General features: G+C 35.6%; 2 protein-coding genes across 4 annotated transcripts in view; one reads left to right on the top strand and one right to left on the bottom strand.

Annotated features, from left to right (window-relative positions):
• Positions 1 to 22,428, top strand: part of RALGPS2 (Ral GEF with PH domain and SH3 binding motif 2) — a 215,661-nt gene that overhangs the window by 115,430 nt on the left and 77,803 nt on the right. For all 3 annotated transcript variants that reach the window (XR_005010290.1, XM_036758284.1, XM_036758285.1), the window contains exon 8: positions 1,281 to 1,407. Coding sequence is in view for 2 of the 3 variants with exons in the window: in XM_036758284.1 (XP_036614179.1) it covers positions 1,281 to 1,407 (127 nt within the window). In the remaining variant the exon portion in view is untranslated. The remainder of the gene's footprint in view (positions 1 to 1,280; positions 1,408 to 22,428) is intronic.
• ANGPTL1 (angiopoietin like 1) overlaps positions 16,960 to 22,428 on the bottom strand; it is a 31,868-nt gene continuing 26,399 nt past the window's right edge. Inside the window, exons 3-5 of the mRNA XM_036758286.1 lie at positions 20,475 to 20,668; positions 18,661 to 18,931; positions 16,960 to 17,700 (exon numbers count right to left, since the gene is read on the bottom strand). Coding sequence (XP_036614181.1) covers positions 17,513 to 17,700; positions 18,661 to 18,931; positions 20,475 to 20,668 — 653 coding nt within the window. The 3' untranslated portion in view covers positions 16,960 to 17,512. The remainder of the gene's footprint in view (positions 17,701 to 18,660; positions 18,932 to 20,474; positions 20,669 to 22,428) is intronic.

Raw genomic sequence — 22,428 nt, forward strand, 5'->3', positions numbered from 1 at the left:
TTTTGTGCTTGGGACCACTTGACACTTCTCATTTGAAGGAGAGTAGCTCTTTTAGCTCCATTATCTTCCTCTGAATATTAATCCAGATCTTCTCTATCCCCATAGTAGCTATCTATGGCTGTGTTCTTTCTCCTTTGCTTACTAATTTCCATTCATTTATTAATCTATCTATGTATCTATTTATTTATTTATTGTTTTCTTTTGTTTAGAGCAACTATTAGTATAATCAAGTTGTAGTCCCAAGGTATGGGGAATGATGCCCCAAGTCTCAAGTCCTTCCTATTACTATTTTCTGAGGTCTGTCTTGGGGCCCAACCTTGGACTGTCCTCTCCACTCCTAAGCCATGGGTGGGGCCCCCAGCACCACTCTTCCACAATTGATCTTGCTCCTTGTGGTCCCTCTGGCGACTGCCAACTACAGCTACCCTCTCTGCCCTGAAACTAAAACCAGGGACCCTGTTCTCTTGCAAATGTCCACAGTCAGCGGGGTCCATGTCCCTTGCTATGCACTCTGCAGGTATGTGCTAGCTTAGCTCCTTCTCCCCACAGCCACAGCCCAGACTTGTCTAGTCAGCACAGCTGTACTTGACATCTTGACAACAACAACATAATGTAAAATTCTATAGAACAGCAATTGTTAAAGTATGGTCATTTCTAAGGGACTCTGGGGGTTTCCAAGACCTTTTCAGGGCATCCACCAGATCAAAATTGTTTTTATAAAATATTAAAATATTTGTATCTCTGTAACCCACATATACAGAAACTGTTTAGAGGGATCTTCAGTAATTTTTAAGAGTGTAAAGGAATCTCAACACTAAGAAATTTGAGAACCCCAGCTTCAGACTCATTTTAAACCTTGAGCTTTTGATTCAATATGTCAATGTTTCCTAGCAGTGGTTTACAAAAGTAAGATAACCCTGAACTTAATATCCAACTGTGAAGATGAGTATATTAATAAGTCAACCTGTAAAGAAAAGCCAGGGTTATTGACAGCTCAGAGGTTGACAGTCATATAATTCTGCTTTACTTCTTGGCCTATTTCTGCAAAATTTATAAAAATTGAATGTTTAATGCAAATACTCCTACACCTTAAAAGAATATGACAAGGAAAAAAATATAACTTTTGTGTCAAAGATGAGAAATAATGCAATAGAATGAGAATTATAGTTTTTGGAATTGAAAATTATTATTTATTCAGTTTAGTTCATACTTAAGTGAAAGCATCAATAAATGTAAAATTCAGTACGTAATTAATATTTTTATGGTTTTCTCTGTTTTAGTTATTGAGTCGAAAAGATAAAACTACTTTTGAAAAATTGGAATATGTTATGAGTAAAGAAGATAATTACAAAAGACTTAGAGATTATATTAGTAGTTTGAAGATGACACCTTGCATTCCATATTTAGGTAAGATATATAATTTTATTCATATGCTTGCCTCTTAGTTGTGGTTTGACTTATTCAGTATGTTAAAATACTAAAATCAAAAATAAGGAAACTTTGATTATGTTAAATTAAAATTTTCTTGTATAAAATACTATATTGTGTGCTTTTTAAGTATTTCTTACCAGTGAATTCCCGGTTCTATATTTCCACCTGTAAAGTCATAAAGTATATATGTTTGGTTTCAGTAAATCTGATGATACGTATACTATATACTTTCCATTGGAGTAAGGACATTTTAAATAATTGATGCACTTAAATGTGTATGTAAACTAGGATTTTCATATAAATTGAAGCACCAAGTGATGCAAGTGTTTAACTTGAAGTCAGAAAGACCAGAGTTAGATCTGCCCCAGACACTTGTTAGCTATATAACCTTCAGCAAGTCACCTCAGCTCAGTCTCAGTTTGCTCATCCCTAAAGTGGAGACAACAGTTATCTCTCCAAGTTGTTGTGAGGATTAACTGAGACAATATATGGAAAACCTTTAATTCTAAAATTCCTACTGTGTTTGTAAAAATCATGTAATTTCTCATATAAAGAGAATAATATAAAGATATGCCTTTACTTCTCTTCCCTCTATATACTGTCTTCTTTTATGAAATAAAGATCCCATCTTTCAAATAAGTAACACGGTGCCAAACAGTGCTGGGTTTTAGTGCCTTTTCTGACAGAAGATATGTAAACAGTTAACTGTTGTTAACTAGGCCTTTGTATTCATTAATCTTGACCTTTCCTAGTGATTAGATGACAGTGTAGGAACTGACTAATATGGTCCAATTGAAAGAGCATTAAACTATGTTCAAATTCCCAGCTCTGAGATTTTTATTGTGATATGACAATGGTCAGTTTATATAATCTCTCTATGCTTTAATTTCCTCATGTGGAAAATGAGGATAGTACATCTGCCACCTTTTTCATATGAATGTTGCAAGAAAAGTGATGTGTTAAACTTCAGGTGCTATTTAAATAAGAACTTTAGTAGTATTCTTGCAAGTAATAACACAGGTTTGTACCTTTACTTTCCTACCATCTATGGAATGTCCTGTCTGCCTTAGAGGTGGTAAAGAACTGTTTGGCAGTCAAGCATTCTGTCCTGTCCTCAGGACTTCTATAAGTGGAAGGAGTTCATATAGTGATACAAAAGGGGAGGCAGCAGAGTGTTTCTCCCTGCATCATGTACATTTTATACTTCCCACATAGCTCCAGAGGTAGAAAGAGTGTGCTGTTTATTACTGTTTAGTTCTACAGTTGTCACCCATATACTAGCATGTTTTCTTTAGGCATTTTGTTATTGGGGAATGTGGGAAGAGAAAGGACCAGAGGGGTGCTCCTAATTCAGAATTGTACTAGGGATAAGGTAGAGCTAAAAATCAGAAACTCAGAACTTTGATAGACTTATACCTTCTATTTTACCATCTGCTGTAACTTTATGTTCAGAGTTATAAAAATGCTTTGTGGGTAGATTATATCTGGGATGGTCTTTAAAATTCATTCCCCACAGTTCCATAAGATTGAAAACATGATGTTGAAAAAAGATGACTGGATAGGAAGTCAGGAAGCACGGTTTCTAATACCGGCTCTGCCCCTGGGTAATTTTTTCAATTCATTTTCTGTGCTTCCATTTCTTAATCTATAAAATGAGTAGTGAATTAGATGAAGTTGGAAATGTCTCCCAATTTGAATATTCTGTTAGATGGGAATCTGTCCCCCATAAAATCAGTGTTCTGCTGTTTAAAACAGAATGCTGGATTTTTCACTTTTCAAAGCAAAAAATTTGAAATCTTAGTCCACTGAAAATGAAAAAGACTGAATATTTTAAACACTCGTGCCTGCTAATGCTACATACTAATGCTGGTTTTGTTCTTATGTTAAGGAGGAAAAAAATCCCTCCTCATGCATTCTCCTCTTCCTTCCCCCCCCTCCCAATAAAAACCTGCCAGAAATATAGGCATATTTTGGTACTAACTTTACATGTAAGCATAATAGCAAATATTAAATCTTTGGAAAGGTATCAGGAAAGTGCCCTGATAAAAAATAATTCCTCTACTGCCCTGACCTTAATGTCTAAAATAGCCATTCCTTTGGGTTATTTGAAGGCAGCTATTAACATGAAAAGGTGAGGTTAAGATATTAACTGTTATTATTTGGCATTATACATTAGCACAAAGAATTAATGAATTACTTTGGTGCCCACATTGTAGGATCGTAGGAGAATAGGACACAGAACATAAACATTTTATATGGAAGTAGGAGGAACTTTCATATAGAAAGAATGTGGAATTTGGCTGTGGGATGAGAGGGAAGGAGAAGAGAACAAGCATTTATTGAATACCTGCTGTGTGCCAGGCACTCTGCAAAGCACTTTACAAAGATTATCTCATTTGAGCCAAACAACATCCTTGGAATGTAGGTGCTGTTATTATTTGCATTTTATAGTTGAGGAAACTGAGGCAGAAAGGTGTTTAGTGACTTGCTCAGAGTCACACAACAAGTAAATGTCTGAAGCCATGTTTGAGCTCAGGTTTTCCTGACTTCAGGCCAGCACTCTGAGGACTGAAGCACCCAGTTGCCCAAGTCATGGCCTGAGTATTGCTGAAAGTGGAAGCTTGAGTGGTAGACGATAGAATGTTATAATAGAAAAGAACCTTAGAAATAATTTATTTCAATATTCATTTACAATTGGGGGAACAGCCTCAGTAGATGAGGTAACCAAGCTCATATTGCTGGTGAGCATCAAAGTCAGGAACAGAACTCCAGTCCCTTGACTCTAAGTTCATTGCTTTTTCCACTGCATTGGAATGTGTCTTCTTGAATCTCTTTCCCATAGTGCTCTGTTCATAGTCGAGCTAAATACAGAGTATATTGTGTTTTTTGTTTTTTAATTGAAATTGGTATGATTAATGAATGTCCAAAAAAAAAAAGGAGGGTAGATTATCAGAAAGACTTTTTGCTACGTAAGTTTTGCTTAAGACCATAATAGATAGCGGCATTACTTTACTGAAATAGATTTTGAAATAGAATCTATCTTTTGATAAGAAAATATCCTTAACATGTGTGATAGGTCTCAGAGTCAGTATGGCTTGGTAAATAGAGAACTGTTCTCAGAGCCAGGAAGAAGTAAGTTCAAATTCTGCCTCTGAAATGTTTTGGCTTTGTACCTCTTGGGTACAGTCCCCTAGATAACTCTCTAAGACTGTAAGTTGTGGGGCAGCTATGTGGCACAGTGAATAGAGCACTGACTCTTGAGTCAGGAGGACCTGAGATCATATTTGGCCTCAGACACTTGACATACTTACTTGCTGCGTGACCTTAGGCAAGTCACCTTACCCCAATTGCTTTGCCTCCCCCCATCCAAAAAAAGAAAATAAGCTTATAAGTTGCAAAAGAGTTACTGCCTGGCTTTAGGAAAAGGAATCACAGATATGGGGCAAAAACCAAAATGGCTAGATTACTAAAGAGAAGGAGATGTCTCAACCAAGTATCTTATTCTTACCTAGGTCAAGTGTATTCTAATATGTACATTGCCCTTTAGATTTCCTAATGGTTTTGTTCATTATATTAACTTCCTTGGGGAGGCTTTAGATTAAACATGTTAATCTGTTCAGAGTATTAAGTACTTTTTTTCCTATCAAAGTAAAGAAATTGTATTGATGTGCAAAATTTCATCTGTGCTTAATTTACATTGGAATTGTCTATTATATAGCCTCATAGCCTGATCCCGTACTGTTTATCTGTATTTCTTTTTCTTCCCTGATTGAATTCAATTATGTTTTTATACACCTACTTCATGCTAGGCACTGGCGATACAAAGACAAAAATAAGAGTCCTTGTCCTTGAGGAGATCACATTCCATTTTTTTCTTTAAAAAAAGATATGACAATTTGACAATTTACAGTATATACCAATTGTCTAATTTTTTTGCCTCTCAAATAAGGTTGGTATCCTTGAGCCATCCTTTAATTTATTTTTAAATTTTTATTTGTTGTGTTTTTATTGTACTTTATTTCCCATTATGTTCTAGACTCCCCTTCTCCTACTTAGCAAGTTACCCTTGGTACCAAAGAATAAAAATAAAACTTCAGAAAATGAACTTCACATTTCACAACACACCTCACCAACACATCAGCTGAGTGACAGTCTATGAATTATTCCATGCTCACAGTCTTCCATTTCTACAAAAAATCCTAAGAGTCACACTACCGCATCTCTCAGGGATGAGCTTGGTCACTAGAATTAGTATTCAGTTTTAGTTTTATTGCTGTGTGTATTATTTTTCTGTTTCTACTTATTCACTGCTTACTGCTGTTCCTTAGCATTGGCTCATCTAAGGCTTCTGTGTTTCTCTAAATTCTTAATAACTGTCATTCTTACATTTAAGTAACTTTAGCCAGTTGAGGGACATCTTCTTTTCTGCCACAAAAAGTGCTGCTTTGAATGTTTTGAGGCAAATGCCCTAAGCTAGCGATTTTTTATTCCAAGAGTATGGACGTTTCTGTCATTTTCATAGTACAATTACATATTGTCTTCCAAAATGGTTAGACCATGTTACAGCTTCACTAGCAATATAATGATGTGTTGATTCTTTTGCCGTTCTTCCAGCATTGTCTAGTCCCGTTTGCCAATTTTCTTGGTATGAGATGTTGCCTGTTATTTGTATTTCTCTTATTCTTAGTGATTTGGAACAGTCTTGCATGATGCTGTTGACATTTTGTAATGCTTTTGAGAACAAGTAGCAAGATACAAAATAAACCTTCAAAAATCAACATATAGTTCTCCATAGCAATAGCAAAATCCCAGAGGATACAGTGGGAAAGCAGACAGTAATGAATTTTCTTTGCTGTCATTTCTAATGATAAAGTCATGTTCATTGCTGAATGCCATGGACTTTGATGGTTAGAGCTTTAATTTTCTAGGTCTTTAATAGCTGTAATACAGAAACAATAACCAGGCCACTTCTCCCCAGGGATTATGACCTTAAGGGGTACCCTGGAGTCAGGATCAGTGGTCTTGGAAGTGCTACCATTTTCTGGGCCCCTCGATTGTAGATGGTCAATAAACAGTATTAGTGGTGGAGAAGAAGATAGGCCCCTTCTCCACAGTAACTGCTCCCCACAATAATGGCTGTGTAGACTTAGATAAGTAAAAGGGCCAGTAGTCTGAGACATTCTTATTTCCAAAACTCTTAGATTCAGTTTCATGGGTTTTCTTCTTTGGTAAATTAGAGGTAGCAGTAGCAGAAGTGATGGCAAAGTGAAAGTGACTGGCCTTACACTTGCCACCTCCCATATCTCCCTTAGGGTGCCATTCTACTTCAGCGAGGCTAGCTTCTCTGCCCTACAAGTGGCAGTTCATTGGACAATTTTTAAACACCTACATTGTGCAGAGAACACAACACTAGATATTGTGAGATGGATTCATTGAATTTAGAACTTAAAGGGACCATAGAAATTATCTTGATCAACATAAGATGTATCCTGATGGAACTTAAAACCTAAGAGTGGGTTAAGACAAACAAATGACTAGAATTCATGCTACAACATGTGAAGTACATGAAAGAATTACAAAACAAAGTACTGTGTAAGGTCTGCACAAGTGGCAGAAGTAGGAGGACAGAAGATTGCAGGCAGAGATGGGGGGGTTTCAGTCTTGAGATCTTGGGCATGACAAAGTTCAGAGTGATGACAAGTCCCAAGGTTTTGCTGTGCTTTACAGAGAAGAATTAGAAATGAAAATTATTAGAACTGAGGAAGTCAAAGAACTTTAAAGTCAGGAAGTCTCATACCTTAGCATGAAGTTCATAAACGCAAATAGCAGTGGATGGGATGGAGAAGAGGATGAGGAACAGAAAGGTCAGAGAATGTCCTAGAGGGCAATATAGAAGGTACTAACAAAGACTGGGAATAGTCAGTGTTTCTTTCAGAAAGTAGAAGATAATTGACATTGGATGAACAATAGTCTGGAAACAATAGTGTCAAATAAGCAATAAATACATTTATTTTTATTTGTCACATCAGTCATTAGAATGCAATCTCATTTTGAGTAGGAATTGTTTCATTCTTTGTACTTGTATTTCCAGGGCATAATGTAAAGAATGAAACAATCCCTGCTCAAAATGAGATTGCATTCTAATGGATGACATGACAAATAAAAGCATAATATAAAATTAATAAATAGAAATATAAAATAAATAAATTGACTAATAAGTCTAATAAATAGAAATATATACAAATTAATTTAATAAGAAGTAATTGGGGTAGGAGGGCACTAGTGACCTGGAGAATCTAAAAATGTGATTAAAAACTAGCTATTTTGCATTGAAACAACTCTCAATTACCCATCTATTGGTTTTATTCTTATTCTTGCACTGCTAGATGAAGCTGGAGAAGTTCCTTCCTTTCCCTTCCTCCTCATTGCATCACTCAAATTCCTTCTACAATTATCTCCTCCTTCATCCCTATCTCACATGAAAAGTTGGCCCTTCTCCTTGCCAAGGCAAATCCTTCTACATTCTCAAATGATCCCATTCCATCTGCTATTCTCTCTCATATTCCCTCCTTTATCATCTCTACTATCCCTGTAATCTTCGATCTCTGTTTACTGGCTGCTTCCTTATTGCCTACAATACTTCTGTTTCCCCCATCCTCAAAAAACTACTCACTTGATGGGTCCATCTCCACTGCTTTTTCCCTTTTGTGGCTAAGCATGAGAAGGCCATCACTAGATAACACTACTCTCTACTGGTTCTCCTCCTACCTGTTTGTTCACTGCTTCTTAGTCTCCTTTGCTCTATATTTATCCAGAGCATACCCTCTAACCATCAGCATCTCATAAAGCTCTGTCCTGGTCCTTTGTCTCTTCCTTTTCTATATACGTAATACTTAGGTTTATTTGTCCAGTCATAACCTCTCTCTTGCATCTCCAACCTCCTCCAGAATGTCTCAGTTGGGTGTTGTATAATCATCTTAAATTCAAAGACATGTCCAAAACTGAATTCATCATTTGTTCCTTTATCCCAGCCCCCTCTTCCCAAATCTCCCATTATTGTGAAGGCCACTCTTCCTCTGAGTCACCCAGGTTCACAGCCTATGGTTTCATCCCTGACTCCGCTAATCCCTTATATCCAATCTGTTGCCAATTCCTATAGATTCTACCTTCATTTCAGTGCTGCTTTGACATGGCTGTAACCTCACACCTGGACTGTTGCAGTAATCCAATGTTTGGGCTCCCTGTCTCAGATCTCTCCCATTCCAGTCCATTGTCCACTTAGCCATCAAAGTCATCTTCCTAAAGAGCAAGCCTTACCGTATTATCTCCCATTCGGTAAACTCTTAACAGCTCCTAATCACCACCAGGATTGAATATAAAATTTGTTCGGTTTTTAACGCCCTTTATAACCTTGCCCCTTCCTGCCTTTCCGGTCTTTTTATACCTCACTCACCTTCATGTATTCGGTGATCCAACAACAGCAGCCTCCTTGCTGTTCCCTAAACAAGATACTGTATCTCTGAACTACGTGCATTTTAACTGACTTATCACTCATGTCTAGAATGCTCTTCCTCCTCACCGTGGCCTCCTAGCTTCCTCCAGGTCTCAGCTAAAATCCTACCTTCTGCACAGAGCTTTTCCAGTCCCCTTTAATGCTAATGCCTTCCCTCTAAGATTACCACCAAGCTTTCCTATATGTATACATATATATGTATAATCTTGTTTGTACATGTTTGTTTACATGTTGTCTCCCCCTTTTAATTGTGAGGTCCTTGAGGACAGGTACTATTTTTGCCTTTCTTTGTATCTCCAGTGCTTACCATAGTAAGAGGTGCTTAATAAAGGCTTTGCCTCTTCTCTCTGCCTTCAAAATAAAGGCTGTTGTGCTGACAAAATTCCTTTGATTCTGATCATCTTAACTCTGTTAAAGTGGAAATAAATTACAAGAAAGAGAAGATGTTTTCTTGGCTTTACCATAATTTTCTCTGAAAAATAGCCTCTTCTTTTGGTTTATGCTCAAGGTAGGATCAGTTGTACTGGACAGTATGGAGGAAAATTCCTAGTATAAGATGCAAACATTTTTCTGGAGAGTAGTAGTTTGGCATATCTCAAGGAAAAAATTGCTTTATGTGAGAATTGTTGCCCTAAATCTGAAAATCATTAACAATACTCATTTGTTATTGTCATTGGAGAACAATCCCAAGATTCTGTGTTGAGGGATTTGGCACAAAAGTTTTCATTTTGCTGCTGAGGGAGGGAAAAGTAAAACAGTGTGCTTTATAATAGAATGAAATATGAGAGATATGTCTTTGATTTGCAGTTCTTGTCATCATTCCTCTTTCACTTGTGTAATGGGGAGCTGTAGTATTTCAAACTGTATGTTGCTCTAAGAATAAAAAAATTTTAACTACCCAAAAAACTGAGCAGCAGTATTCCTACCTATTGACTGGGAACGGTCATATGGAAGGTTTAGATTGACAGATTCCATAGTGTATTTTTAAACAATTTCTGTATTTAAATGTGCTTTGGTTTGAGGTGAAGAAGAGTATTTTAAATTCAGAACAAGTCCTTCTTCCTTTTCCTCCCCCTGCTTGTGGGGGAAATTTTCAAAGCAATGAAGAGAAAAAATAGAGGATCTCCTGAACTAGTATCCTTTTAACCCTTCTTGACCCATCCCTATCAATTTCTTTCTGTCCTATTTGCACTTTTTAATTCTTTACCCTTCCTTCCTTATATACTTTTTAAGGTAAACTTCATCACATGTAGTATTCTTCTAATCTTGCTTTGCTGTCATCTGCCTTGTGCCATGTGATTTGAAAAATGGAAGCACGTTACCTATAAGTGCTTATCAACAATTTTCTTAATTATTCTCCTTTTTTGTGTGTGGCCTTTTGTCTACCTTCAAATGCAAATAGCCGAATCTCAAAGTTGAAAAAGAAGTTATTTAGTCCAGCCCATACACTAATAAGAATTCTCTCTACCAGATACCTGATGAGTGGTCAATACAGTTTTTGTTTGAAACTCTCTAGGGCATCTAGGTGGTGCAGTGCAGAGCACGAGGCCTGAAATCAGAAGAACTGAGGCCAGATCTGACCTCAGACACTTATTAGCTGTGTGACCCTGGGCGAGTCACTTTAACCCTGTTTGTCTCAGTTTCCTCATCTGTAAAATGAGCTGGAGAAGGAAATGGTAAAACACTCCAGTATCTTTGCCAAGAAAACTCCAAAAGGGAACAACTAAAAATGACTGAACAGCAACAGTGAAGGAGAAAGTTGCAACTTCCCAGATCAGCTCATTTCATTTTTACGTGGCTCCAATTATTAGGTAAGAGGCAAAATGCCTCTCATGTATATGAATGTGTATAGAATTAGAAAGACCCAGATTCAAATACTGCATCTAACCTGACAGACACAGGGCATGGATAAGTCATTTAACCTATCAATGTCACAACCAACTCTCCAATAATATTAGTGGAAAGAATTACTGGCCAGGAGTTCCCCCTTCCCTCCTAAAATTTATTAGGAAGGTTTTTACTTATATTAAGCCTAGATCTGCCTCTCTACAACTTCAGCCACCCATTGCTTCTACTCCTACCATCTGTTTACAGCCCCTGGGATAAATTAGTTAGACTGTTAAATATTTTTGTAGCCTTACTAGTTCTTTATTATTGAAGTACTATTTTTGAAATGACTAGTTTTGTATTAGCAATTTTATTCAGAGATTTCTAACAAATATTTCAGGCTTTCTGTGGCTTTAGGTAACCAAGGAAGGTTTTTGTGGTTTTCTGTTGGTGAAATTACACTGAGATTAAGCTCTGGTAAAGAGTTGTTCTGTTTGAAAAACCATTCTCAAGAATCCTAATATAGAAAAAGAAAAATATCAAAGATTGTCCTTTTTACTTATTTTACTTTGATTTGTGGGTGAATGACTATCTCTTTCTTTGAGATTACATGCATATTTGCTTCTGCAGCTGCAATAAAAATACTTTCAGTCATGTTGTGTTGGACTCTGAGAAATGAACTGTAACCAACTGGCAGAAGGCCATACTTTTTTCTTTTTTTAAAGCCAGAAATTACATCCTTGTTTTCCATGACTTCATTTCTTTTTGGGTTGGGTGGTAGTTTTGGGATTTCGATTTTTTTATGTGTGTATGTGTGTTCCTTTCTATGTGTTTGTAAGTCTTTTAGCTTTGATTTTACATTCCTTTGAAACTTTGATCTACACTAAGAACTGTTATACAAAATCGCAGTAATCGAATAATTTAATTCTCATTTCAGTTTCTTTCATTTTCCCCAAAAGTAACTGACTTTCAGTCATTCTTCCAGTCGATATGAGTTTAAGCAAGTTTAAAATTTTTTTTAAATAAAAATAATAACAAAAATACCCTTAATCTAATACTAACATACTTGAGTACATAATCTTAAATATTTTACTTGTGTTTCAAACAGCCTCAGTAAGCAACCATACAAAATAAGAATATTTGCTTTTTCCATTTTTAAATTGAGGTTTCTAGTTTGAGTATATTTTTCACAATTTCTCATCAGAGGACTTTACAAAAAATCTTTAATATATTCTGTCCAACTGGTGAAAGCAAAAAATACGGGTTTATTTTTCTAAATTTTTTTGTATTTTTTCATGGCAGTGCTAGCAGAGTTATAGTCTTAGGAAAAGAAAGTTTACAGAAGCTACTATATAAGACAGAATATAAATCTGTAGAACATGGTGGTCCTTATCTTACTGTTAAGGAGGAGGTAAGTGATTTATTTTTTCAGGTGCATTTAAATGTCCAGGTCATAGAATATCATTTATTATAGTATATTTATAATTATTTCATAGATAGACTTAAAACATTTTCAAATATTATTGAACCATTATGTTTTTAGCATCTTCTATGTACTTAACATCTATATTGTCTTTTTTTGTGGTTGGTTGTTGTTGGAGGTTTTTTGGTGTACAGTTGTGATTTTATCAACCTAAGAAACCACTGTCACTGAAATTCCTTCCAGTGATGCACATGGACAGCTAGCTCTCTTAGTCTGAAACAGTTGTCTGGGGCACTGAGACATTAAGTGACCACCTTTTATCCCTTATCCACTTTGCATTTACTACCTGTTGACTATCTTCATTAGCTATTAGTTGCCTAAGCTACTTACCCTTAGAAATTCTCATCCAGAACTGTGCACAATGTTAAAAAGGGAGCATTGTGCCAATGCTTACCTCTACTTTTCAACCCAAATTAGATGTCTTCTTCATTCTACACTTTTTCACTATGAAATTCTATTCCTATGTAAAATTCACAATGGTTACTTGAGAAGTTTTTTCATATTTTAAAGTGAAATGATATGAATTTTGGGCAAATGAAAAGCTGATGGTCATGTTTTAGATTTTAAAAAATTAAGCTGTCTAGTGAAATTTGATAACCATAATTATAATTATATTTTCTCAAGGACTATTGAGATACATTGTAACAGCCAAATATAATGATAGGTTAAAAAGGTACATTCTTTTATAAACCCCTATATTTCTTCTCAAAGTTTTCACCAGAATCTTTTTCTGACAAGTTTCATAGTAGAGAAGATGTTTTTTGTTTGGTTGATTGGTCGATTGAATCTGAAGGAAATAATTTGAACTATTTTTAAATCAAATGGGGTGAGGGAGAGTGCGTAATCCCTTAATGCTAACTAAATTATTTCTCTCTTCTTTCTTGTCCTTATTTTTCTCTTTATCCCTCTGCATGTCTTTTTTCTTTTTTTCTCCCCCACCTTCTCTTTTTTCCTCCCTACCAAAAATAGGTCCCATTGTATTGTTTCCTTATGAGACCATATTTGCCAATAAATTAGGGTCAGATCAAGGAGGTACCTATTATGGCATCATGGAAAATGCTGGTTTTGCTGCTTACCGTCTTTGTAAATTTGGGCAAGTTGCACCATCTCTGGACCTCTGTAAGATGAGCAGTCAAACCATGTGATTTTTAAGTCTCTTCAGCTCTACTCCTCTAGCACTATGACCTGTAAGCAAAGAAGGCTCGTGTATTGCATGCTTGCAAGGCTTTTAGGAATGTCTCAGTTGGAGAAAGAGCTCGATGGGAATAGGCGTGAGATACACGGCAAAGAGAGTGTGACTATTTCACCTATTGGCTATATTCTGCCCCACTGCCAAAATACTCATTTTTTATATGGAGCATATATCGTACTCTTGAAATCTGTTTCAGCAAAACCTCATGACCAGGTATGCAGTGGTTCTCTTGAAGTTGTTTGTTGACTAAATGTAAGATATTTTACAGTCAAGCTGTTAGCAAAAAAAATATTAATGAATGGTAATCCAAAAGAACATTTTATTCTGTAGTAGCAGTCTCTCATCAAATATTATGCCTCTTTTTATAGTGGACTTTTCATTTTTTTATGTTTCATGAAAAGATTTTTAGTAAAATCTTATTCCAACACACACACTAACAGTGATGCAGAGCGCCTGTTTCTCAGATTCAAGAAACACCGTATCTTTTTGGACCAATTCATAGATTCACTTACAGCATATTAGCATACCTTTTTTCACAATCCTGCCAATGTCAACTGATCCATCTTTTTTCATCTTTGGCCATCTTTTTGAATATGACATGAAACCTCAGAGTATTTTATTCTTGTCATATAGGTATGTCCATTTGTTTTTGATTCTGCCTTATCTATTCTAGTCCAGTGATGTCCTTTTTTTGTTTTATAATGTGCCAAATAGTTTTGATGCTGAATGCTTTGAGATCTAGAAATGCCATGTGCAATTCTTCCTACATTTTTCTTCATTATTTCCTTTAGGGTTCTAGTTCTGTTCCTCTAAATCAATTTGTTATTAAAGCATTTCCATGGCAATTTGATTGCTGTCATATTAAATCAGTCATACCTTTAATAGGATAGTAAATTTTATTATTTCCTCAGGAATTTCGTTGTTGCTACAAGAAATGCTGGTAGTTTTTGCATGCTTTCTTTGTTTGTTCTGTTTATTATTGACGTGACATTATGCGTTTCTTTGTTCACTCTCTAGAATTTTAATAAGAATTTAAGTAAGTTCATTCTCTAGAATTTAAGTAAGCCATCATATCATCGGCATGTAGAGATAGTTTTGCACATCATTGTGCTTCTTATTGCTCCTACTAACATTTCTGGAACTATAGATAACCAATTCCCATAAATAAGGGAATGGTTAAACAAATTGTGGTGCATGGATGTCATGGAATATTACAAAGTAGCAGTGAACTTGGTGAATACAGAGAAGTCTGGACTGTGAAAGCAAAAGACAAAAATTCTTTTTTGAAGAAAGCTATATTGGGAAAGTATAGGCCCAAGCAAGGCGAGAACAACCAATGACGAGAGAAAACCAGAGCTGCTGAGCTCTTATTTGGCTTGTGTTCTCAATTCCAAGGAGAATAATTTTTGAACTGAAAAGGTCAGGAAAAAAATGGCTGACAGGAGGGAACATCCCAGATAAGGAAGGAGATAGAAAGATACTACCTGGCTGCCTTTTATGAAGTCAGGTCACCTGGCCCTAAGGAACTACATCCTTACTTAAAGATACTTAAAAGAATTGGCAGATGTTATTGCTAATCTGCTCTACTGATATGGAAGTACAATAGAGAATGGGAAAGGTACAGCAAGACTGGAGAAGGACAAATGCTCTGATTTTCAAAATAGAAAGGGAATTGAGTCTATAAAGTATAGGCCATTCATCTTGACTTTCATTACTAGAAACATTCTAGAATGTGTTATTAAAGAGATAGTGAAATTTTAGAAAAGGAATATCATGGAGAGCCAACAGGAACAGACCGTACCAGACTAACTTTATTTCCTTTTGTTTTAACAAGATTAGTAAACACAGGTAGATTAGGGAAATGCAGATACTGTTTACCCAGAGTGTAGCAGGAAAAGGGAAGGAAAGGGAGTAAGTATTTATAAAGGCACCTGCTCTGTTCCAGGAACTATGCTAAGCACTTTTTACAAAGATTATTTCATTTGATACTTACTACAACCTTAGGAGGCAGGTGCTATTATCATCACCATTTTATAGTGGAGAAAATTGAGGCAGTCAACAGTTAAGTGGCTTTCAAGGTCACACAAAAAGCTGGTAAGTTTCTGAGGTCAGCTTTGAACTCAGATCTTCCTGATTCTGCTGCACTCTCCACCAGCTGCCTCCAAAGCATCTGATTAAATATCTCTGCTTATTCTGCTGAAAAAATGGAATGATGTGGGCTAGAAAGTAATGTGATGAGATGAACTTTGAGTAGGTGGATTTGCCAGATTTAATAGTCATTAATATTCAACTAAGTTTGGCAAACATTAAGTTTCTGCTTTGCACAAGGCATTGTACTAGTCCCTAGTGTTACAAAAACAAAAATAAAGCATCCTGCCCTCAAGGATATAGCAGTTTAATATCAGCTTGGAGATGGTCCTGAGGTGGTATACTCCAGAAATTCTCCACATGGAGAATGTTCTTTGTGACACATTATCAGCCATAGAGCATAGCGTCTCAGGTTGAGATCTGAAAGAGACAGACCTTGAGGGAATCGTGTCCATTTCTTTCATTTTACGAAAGAGGAGTTAAGGCTCAGGAAGGATAAAGGGACCCATGCTGGTTGTGCTACCCTGGGCAGAACACTTCATCTCTGATTAAGTGCAGAGAAGGTATCAATCTGCATTGATAAGAGGGAATTTCCTCATTCAGGAATTCCCTGTACCATGAAATCACAGGTTCAGTCCCATGTTCCTCCTCTTTTATTGCCTCCACCTTATTTTAGGAGTGATTTTTGACAAAAACAACACGCAACCAGAATGGTGACTAGTTTGGTGTTATTTCACATGAAGATCAGCTGAAGGAACTGAGGATGTTTAGCTTAGACAAGACTCGGGTTGAGTATGATGGCTGGCTTCAAGTACTTGAAAAGTCGTTAGGTGTCACAGTGATTGGATTTTTTCTGTGTGTTGTCAGAAGATAGAATGAAGGAAAATGGGTGAAAATTATAGATGCAAATTTAGACTTCATATAAAGGGAAACTTACTAACAAAGCTATTCAAAGATAACATTGGCTGTTTCAAGATGTCCTGACAAACACTGGATTGCTGTAGGGAACTAGATCTGCTAAGATCACTTCCAACTATGAAATTCCGTGATTCTCTCTGCCTCTCTCCTTGCATTTTGTACCCACCCGTTGCTCATAGTAAGCCAACTTTCTCTGCAGATCAGTAGAAGGATTATCATCATATCTCCATCCAGTGGTTTGTTTGGGTTTTTGAGGCTGTGTATTCCCAAGACCTTTGACTGACCTGGAATCATCTACAGACACCTTACCATCCCATTCACCTTTTTAGCTTGTAATTGCCTTTCCTAAAATATGCTACCCATAAAATATTGTATTCTTTCAGAATATGTCATTTACATAGAAAGATAGTCCCTACTTATGCTTTAGGGAAAGAAAAGATTTATAATGTGTCTAGTCAGGAGTTCAGATTTAATCATGGCATGTAAAAGGCACGACTGCAGTTGAAATAGTTTTTATGTTTTATTTGGTGGAAAATATATTTCTACTGGCAAAATTAGAGTATCCCTCCAATCTCCTGTCTATACTTCTAGGAATCAAACTCATTAATTCATTAAAAAATTAGAAAATTTTCCCCACTGGAAATTAAAGTATAATCTTATGAAGATTTTAAATAGGCTGTTAAATATCTGAACATATATTCAGTTTTGCTTTAAAATTAAACAAATATTTGTTTTAAGATAGAGCAAATATTTACATTTTAGAAAATAGTCTTTGTACTTGGAAGAACTCTTTTTGTAAGTAATATAGGCTTGAAAAGTAACAGTTTGCAGTACATACACACACACACATACACACACACACATATATATATATATTTAAGCCCTGTTAATTCATAAGAAGCTGTATTTTTGTTTAGTATCACAGTAAAAATAGTTATAAAAACAATTGTAGTCCTGCATTTACAGGTATGAATTGTGCAAAATAAAAATGTACACAACATTTAAAATTTTGGGAACTAGAGCATTAAAATTTGTGTTCATTAAATGGAAAATGGCCTCTTCATTCAATTGGTCTGATCATCATTTGAACTGCTCTCAGAGAGTATGACCCTCCACGATACTCAGCCCAAAAAATTCCGTCTTGGTGCTTGCTTCTGTAATGGCCACCTCTATACCACACTCCATTCAGATTAGAATGTGCACAAGCATTGTACCACCAGCCGCCTTTGTGAAAGTGGGCACAGTTTCCTTTGAGGAAAAATAAGCAAGATATTAGAAGGAAAGTTTTGTTCTTAAAAAAACGGCATCCTGAAAACTGTCCATAGTGGTCTGTTGTCTTGAAACTATCTAAGCCAAATCTTTGATACTTATTTCTGATTTCATTTATTTCAGTAAGAAACGTACAGCCTTTTTTCCTTTATCAATGCCATTGGTTGTTTTAAAGAGCATTTTCTTTTTTGAAGTTCTGCAAAGCATAGAGATGTGTACACCTTTAGCTCTGGCTTCAGTTTATTTGTGCCTGGTACTACTATGTCACCTCAGTTTTTAAGGAAGTGGCTTCTTCTAGTCAAGACAACACAAAGAAGGGGAGCAGTGCTTGTTTCAGTGTGAGAAATGCCATTTCTAGATGATTAAAGGAAATCAAGCAAAGAGCTTGTTGTTGTTCCCTCCATAGAAAAAGCAAATATACTGCATTCTCAGAGACTAATAAGGGTAGAGAAACACCAACAGAAGCTAATTAGACTTTGAGAAAGAATTCATTTTGAAGTTCTTGCTTTTGTGGAATAGCAGCTGAAAACTTTCAGTGTTCTTGAAAATAGGATTCTATGTGTATGTGCACAGTGGACCTGCTTTAAACACATATAAGCTTCTGGATATCTCAAGTCACCTATGCCTCGAGAACTGGAATTAAGGGCACAAGTAGTTGTACGTAAAATATACCTATATTCATTATTGTCAAATGGGTAACTTCGGACTGTCCTTTTCTGAAAAAGAAATCCTGCTTATCTGAATTAGCCATTGGAACCTTGTTGTTCTTAGAACCCATGTCTTAGGACCACCTTAGAGGTGAGAGTCTCATTAAACTAAGCTCAAATCCTTGAGGTCAGAATGTCCTGGCCGCGTACTGAATTCTGTCCCATAGCCAATACTGTCAGAGTCTATATTGGGTATTGTTTTGTCTGTGCGTCATGAAATAAAACAACTTACCTGTGTACATATCTTTGTCCCTGTCCAGCGTAGTGAACTGTTTTCCATTGTGCCACATCATAGAATCCCCTGCGTTTCCTTGATAAGTTCCCAGACGTAATCTATAGAATTCATTTTCAGGCTCCAGGCGAAAGCTACTATATTCTGCATAGACTTTCTTATCACTCCAGTCTTCTAATTCAATTAACAGCCTATAATTATCTTGATTAGTGAGCAGATAGATGTTTTCCAGGCCCAGCCAGTATTCTCCATCAATGTTTCCAAATCCTTTCTGTTAGTAAATAATGCACAAATATGTACACGTGTTTATGTGCATATAACACCTATACATTTAAATCTAAACAATTGTAGGTATATTACACTTTTCAGAAACCTCAAATTTCCTTGAATACACCAACATGGTACTCCCTCCACTAGTATAATTATAACTGAGGTTGGGGAGGAAAGGGAAGAAAGGAAAATAAGGATGGGAAATGTGGACAGGGATGGGATTGACACAGCTGCCTTTAATATACACCAGTACAGGGATATGGCTATGGTTTACAAAAATTTTTCTGAACTCTCTTTAGAACTACTAAGAAAATAATTGGTGAATACACCCTTCTTCCTCTAAAACAAAAACTTTTGCTTCTCTCAATCACAGTATGGGACCTAATGACATTAATTTGATGTACCATTTATTTAGTTTGGTGCATCTCTATCTTTTGCCTGGAATAAATTCTTTTTTGCCTAATCTGTTTGCCAAACTTTAGTTTCCTTAAATTGGAAATACTTAAAAAATTTTTAACCATTTATCTTTAACCAGGATATTTAGCATAGTATAATAGTGTGTTTAAGTTTGTCTATTTAATAATATATTTGTTAGTTCTAGGCATTAGAGAACTTATTAATATAAAAAGATTAAATGGCATTCTTTTTTTCTATTATCATAAATTGCAAAATAAACCAAATTATATTCCTACGTAAGCAAGGCATTCATCTGCATTGTTGCATCTTTGTGGAATGTACAAGTAGGCAATATGTAGGATTTGGCAGATGTTATCTTAACATTTTAAATTATGTACCTCCAAATGAGTTCCATTTGTAGACTGTTTTCCTCTTTATTATAGTTCCTTATTGTGTGTGATAATGCATAAAACATGGAAATTTCCACTTGTTTTAGTAACTCAAACTTTTCTACCTATTTCTGAAATGATCCAAGTTTAAAAACAAATAAGTATAAAATTGGAATGAACTAAAAATTTTATTTTATATTAATGGAAATGTCAGCTAAAATACATTCAGTCATTTTGTTCTCAGAGTTTAGAGATAAATGTTTCTTTAAAGCAAGTAGTCATAAAACAGGATATGATAATTGAATTTTTTTTAGGGTTCTTGTTAATTTTTTCCTTTAATTATAAAAGACTGTATTGTATGTGCTACACCAAAAAAAAGAGTATGATGGAACAGTATGCCAAAGTATTAGGTAATAAAATCTAGTATTAACCTTTCAAGAATTCATATATGTCATTAATCTTTTCCTATGTGAAGATGCCAAGATTATGAACTTGTAAATAAGATGGAATGTGTTGTATCTCTTTAGAGATGAGACAAAGAGCTCTTTCTTAGTTATTATTCTAGTTCTTTTTTCTCAATTATAATTTTACTTTTATTAAAAACTAAGTGATTAGCAGGCATATGAACTTGATAAATGTCAGTGTTATATAAGATAAAAAGTAGGAAGTAATTATCTTTAAAATATGCCTCTTGATTGTGACACAGAATGTCATTATTACAAAAAGTATGCCATCTGATTTCCCCAAACTCTTATTTACCTTATAATTTTCCCAGTTTCTGAAGAAGTTGACTGACCCATCTGTCCTTTTTTGAATAACAGTCCAGCCCCCGGGATCCAGGCTGTTCTCACACCATAGCTGCATAGGCCCATTGCTGTTTTCAGGTTTGATCATATAAATGCCACTGACAGAATGACCAGCTTCTTTAGCTTGCTGACAGTCTTTGAAAGGTCCTGTGGTTTTCAAACAATTGGTTACAACCAAAATAAAGGTTAAAAATCATTATTATGGAACGCTGTGTTAACATAGTTTCTACTAAGGTTCTTTTCCTCTGCATTTAATTTTATATAACAAATGAAAAATGCCCCATGCTTTGTAAATTGCCATAGTAACATAAATTTTTAAAAGCCTGTGATTATAATCAGTAATTCCCTTCCCCAATCCAAACCCTCACTCTGAAGAATCAAGTTACTAGAAGTTCTTTTTTATGCTTCTTTATGTTATTATTCTGGGATTCTCTGCTGTGGCATTCAGGCTATCTATACCACTGTCCAGATGGAAGGAAAGAGAGGAAGCAGGAGGCCTACAAGTTTTATAGCCCTTTATACAAACATATCACCTAAATTGTCCTCTTATGTGTGAATTTTTTGTGCTCTTTTAAGTCTTGAGGGATTCTTAAAATCAAAATGAAGCATTGTTGGGAAGAAGGGTGTAAAGAGCATAGAAAAAATTTATTTATCCCTTTTGTTATATAATATAAATGGTTTTACTTTTATTAATATATCTTGTATTATAGAAGATCACTAGCCAGGAAGTTGAGACCTGGGCTCTGGTCACCATTCTACCACTGCCATGTTTTATGGTCCTAAGCAAACCATATCATACCTATACCTCAGTTTCCTCATCAGTAAAATAAGTAGATTACACCAAATAATGTCTAGAACCTCTTTTAGCTCCAAAATTGTGACTAAACATTTATTGAGCGCAAATACCAAGAAGAATGGTGTAATATAAAGTCTGTTACACAGAACATTAGGAGAAACCTGGGTTCGAATTCTGTTGCTTACCAATAGGAAGCCAGTTGACCTCTCTGAGCCTTCCATTTCTTTTACTTTATGTTAGAGATAATAAATTGTGAGAGTGCTTAGCAAATATTAAAGCACTACATAAAATTTTGCTGCTATAAAGATCATGTTGGAGAAACAGATGTAAGAGATGTTTATCTCAAAATATTCCTTTACATCTTTACAGTTTATGGTCCCTAGCAGGTTTACTGTTTAGTTTGTGTAGACATGACCATAAATGTTTCCATTACTGGTTTTTCAAGCTTGTGGCAAAACATCTGTTTCTTAAGACAGAAAGGGAAATTCAGATAAAGATTGAAGATGTCAGAGGAGATGTTTGAGGTATCTGGGTTCTGAAGTAAGTGATCACAAATGAAGGAAAGGAATAGAAAGAATTTGAAAAACTGGATAAGAGACTAAAAAAGAGTAAAATGAACAGTAGTGCAAATTGCTATATTGAGGTGAAAGGATTTGAAAATAAGGAGTTAGGACATATTAAATGTTGGATTGAGCCCTTGCTATGGGGCAGTAAAAATGGTTTTCCTTTGTTTCAGTCAGCTAGCAAATGTGCTATATGGTGTAGTGGAAGTTCACTAACCAGGTAATTCAGCAATCCAAGAATATTCTTTTTAATCAATCAATAAATGGTGATTTAGGACCTCTTCCTACATAGAGAATACAGAAAAAGTGTAAGATTTAATAGCTTTACTCAAAGGGTTTGCTGTGGATTTGGGGAAGCAAAACAGGTTACACATATAAAAGAAGAAAGTAAACAATTAAAATTTGTGTAATCACTCTCCTAGTTACCTTTGAGAGAAGGTAAGAAATACTCATTATGGGTAAGAGAAGTTGAGAAGGACTTTAAATGGAAAGGGTAAGATTTGACATGAGCCTTTCAAGGTTGGATAGGAAGAAGAGGATACCAACTG

This window comes from Trichosurus vulpecula, chromosome 4, assembly GCF_011100635.1.
Source record: "Trichosurus vulpecula isolate mTriVul1 chromosome 4, mTriVul1.pri, whole genome shotgun sequence".
NCBI lineage: Eukaryota > Metazoa > Chordata > Mammalia > Diprotodontia > Phalangeridae > Trichosurus > Trichosurus vulpecula.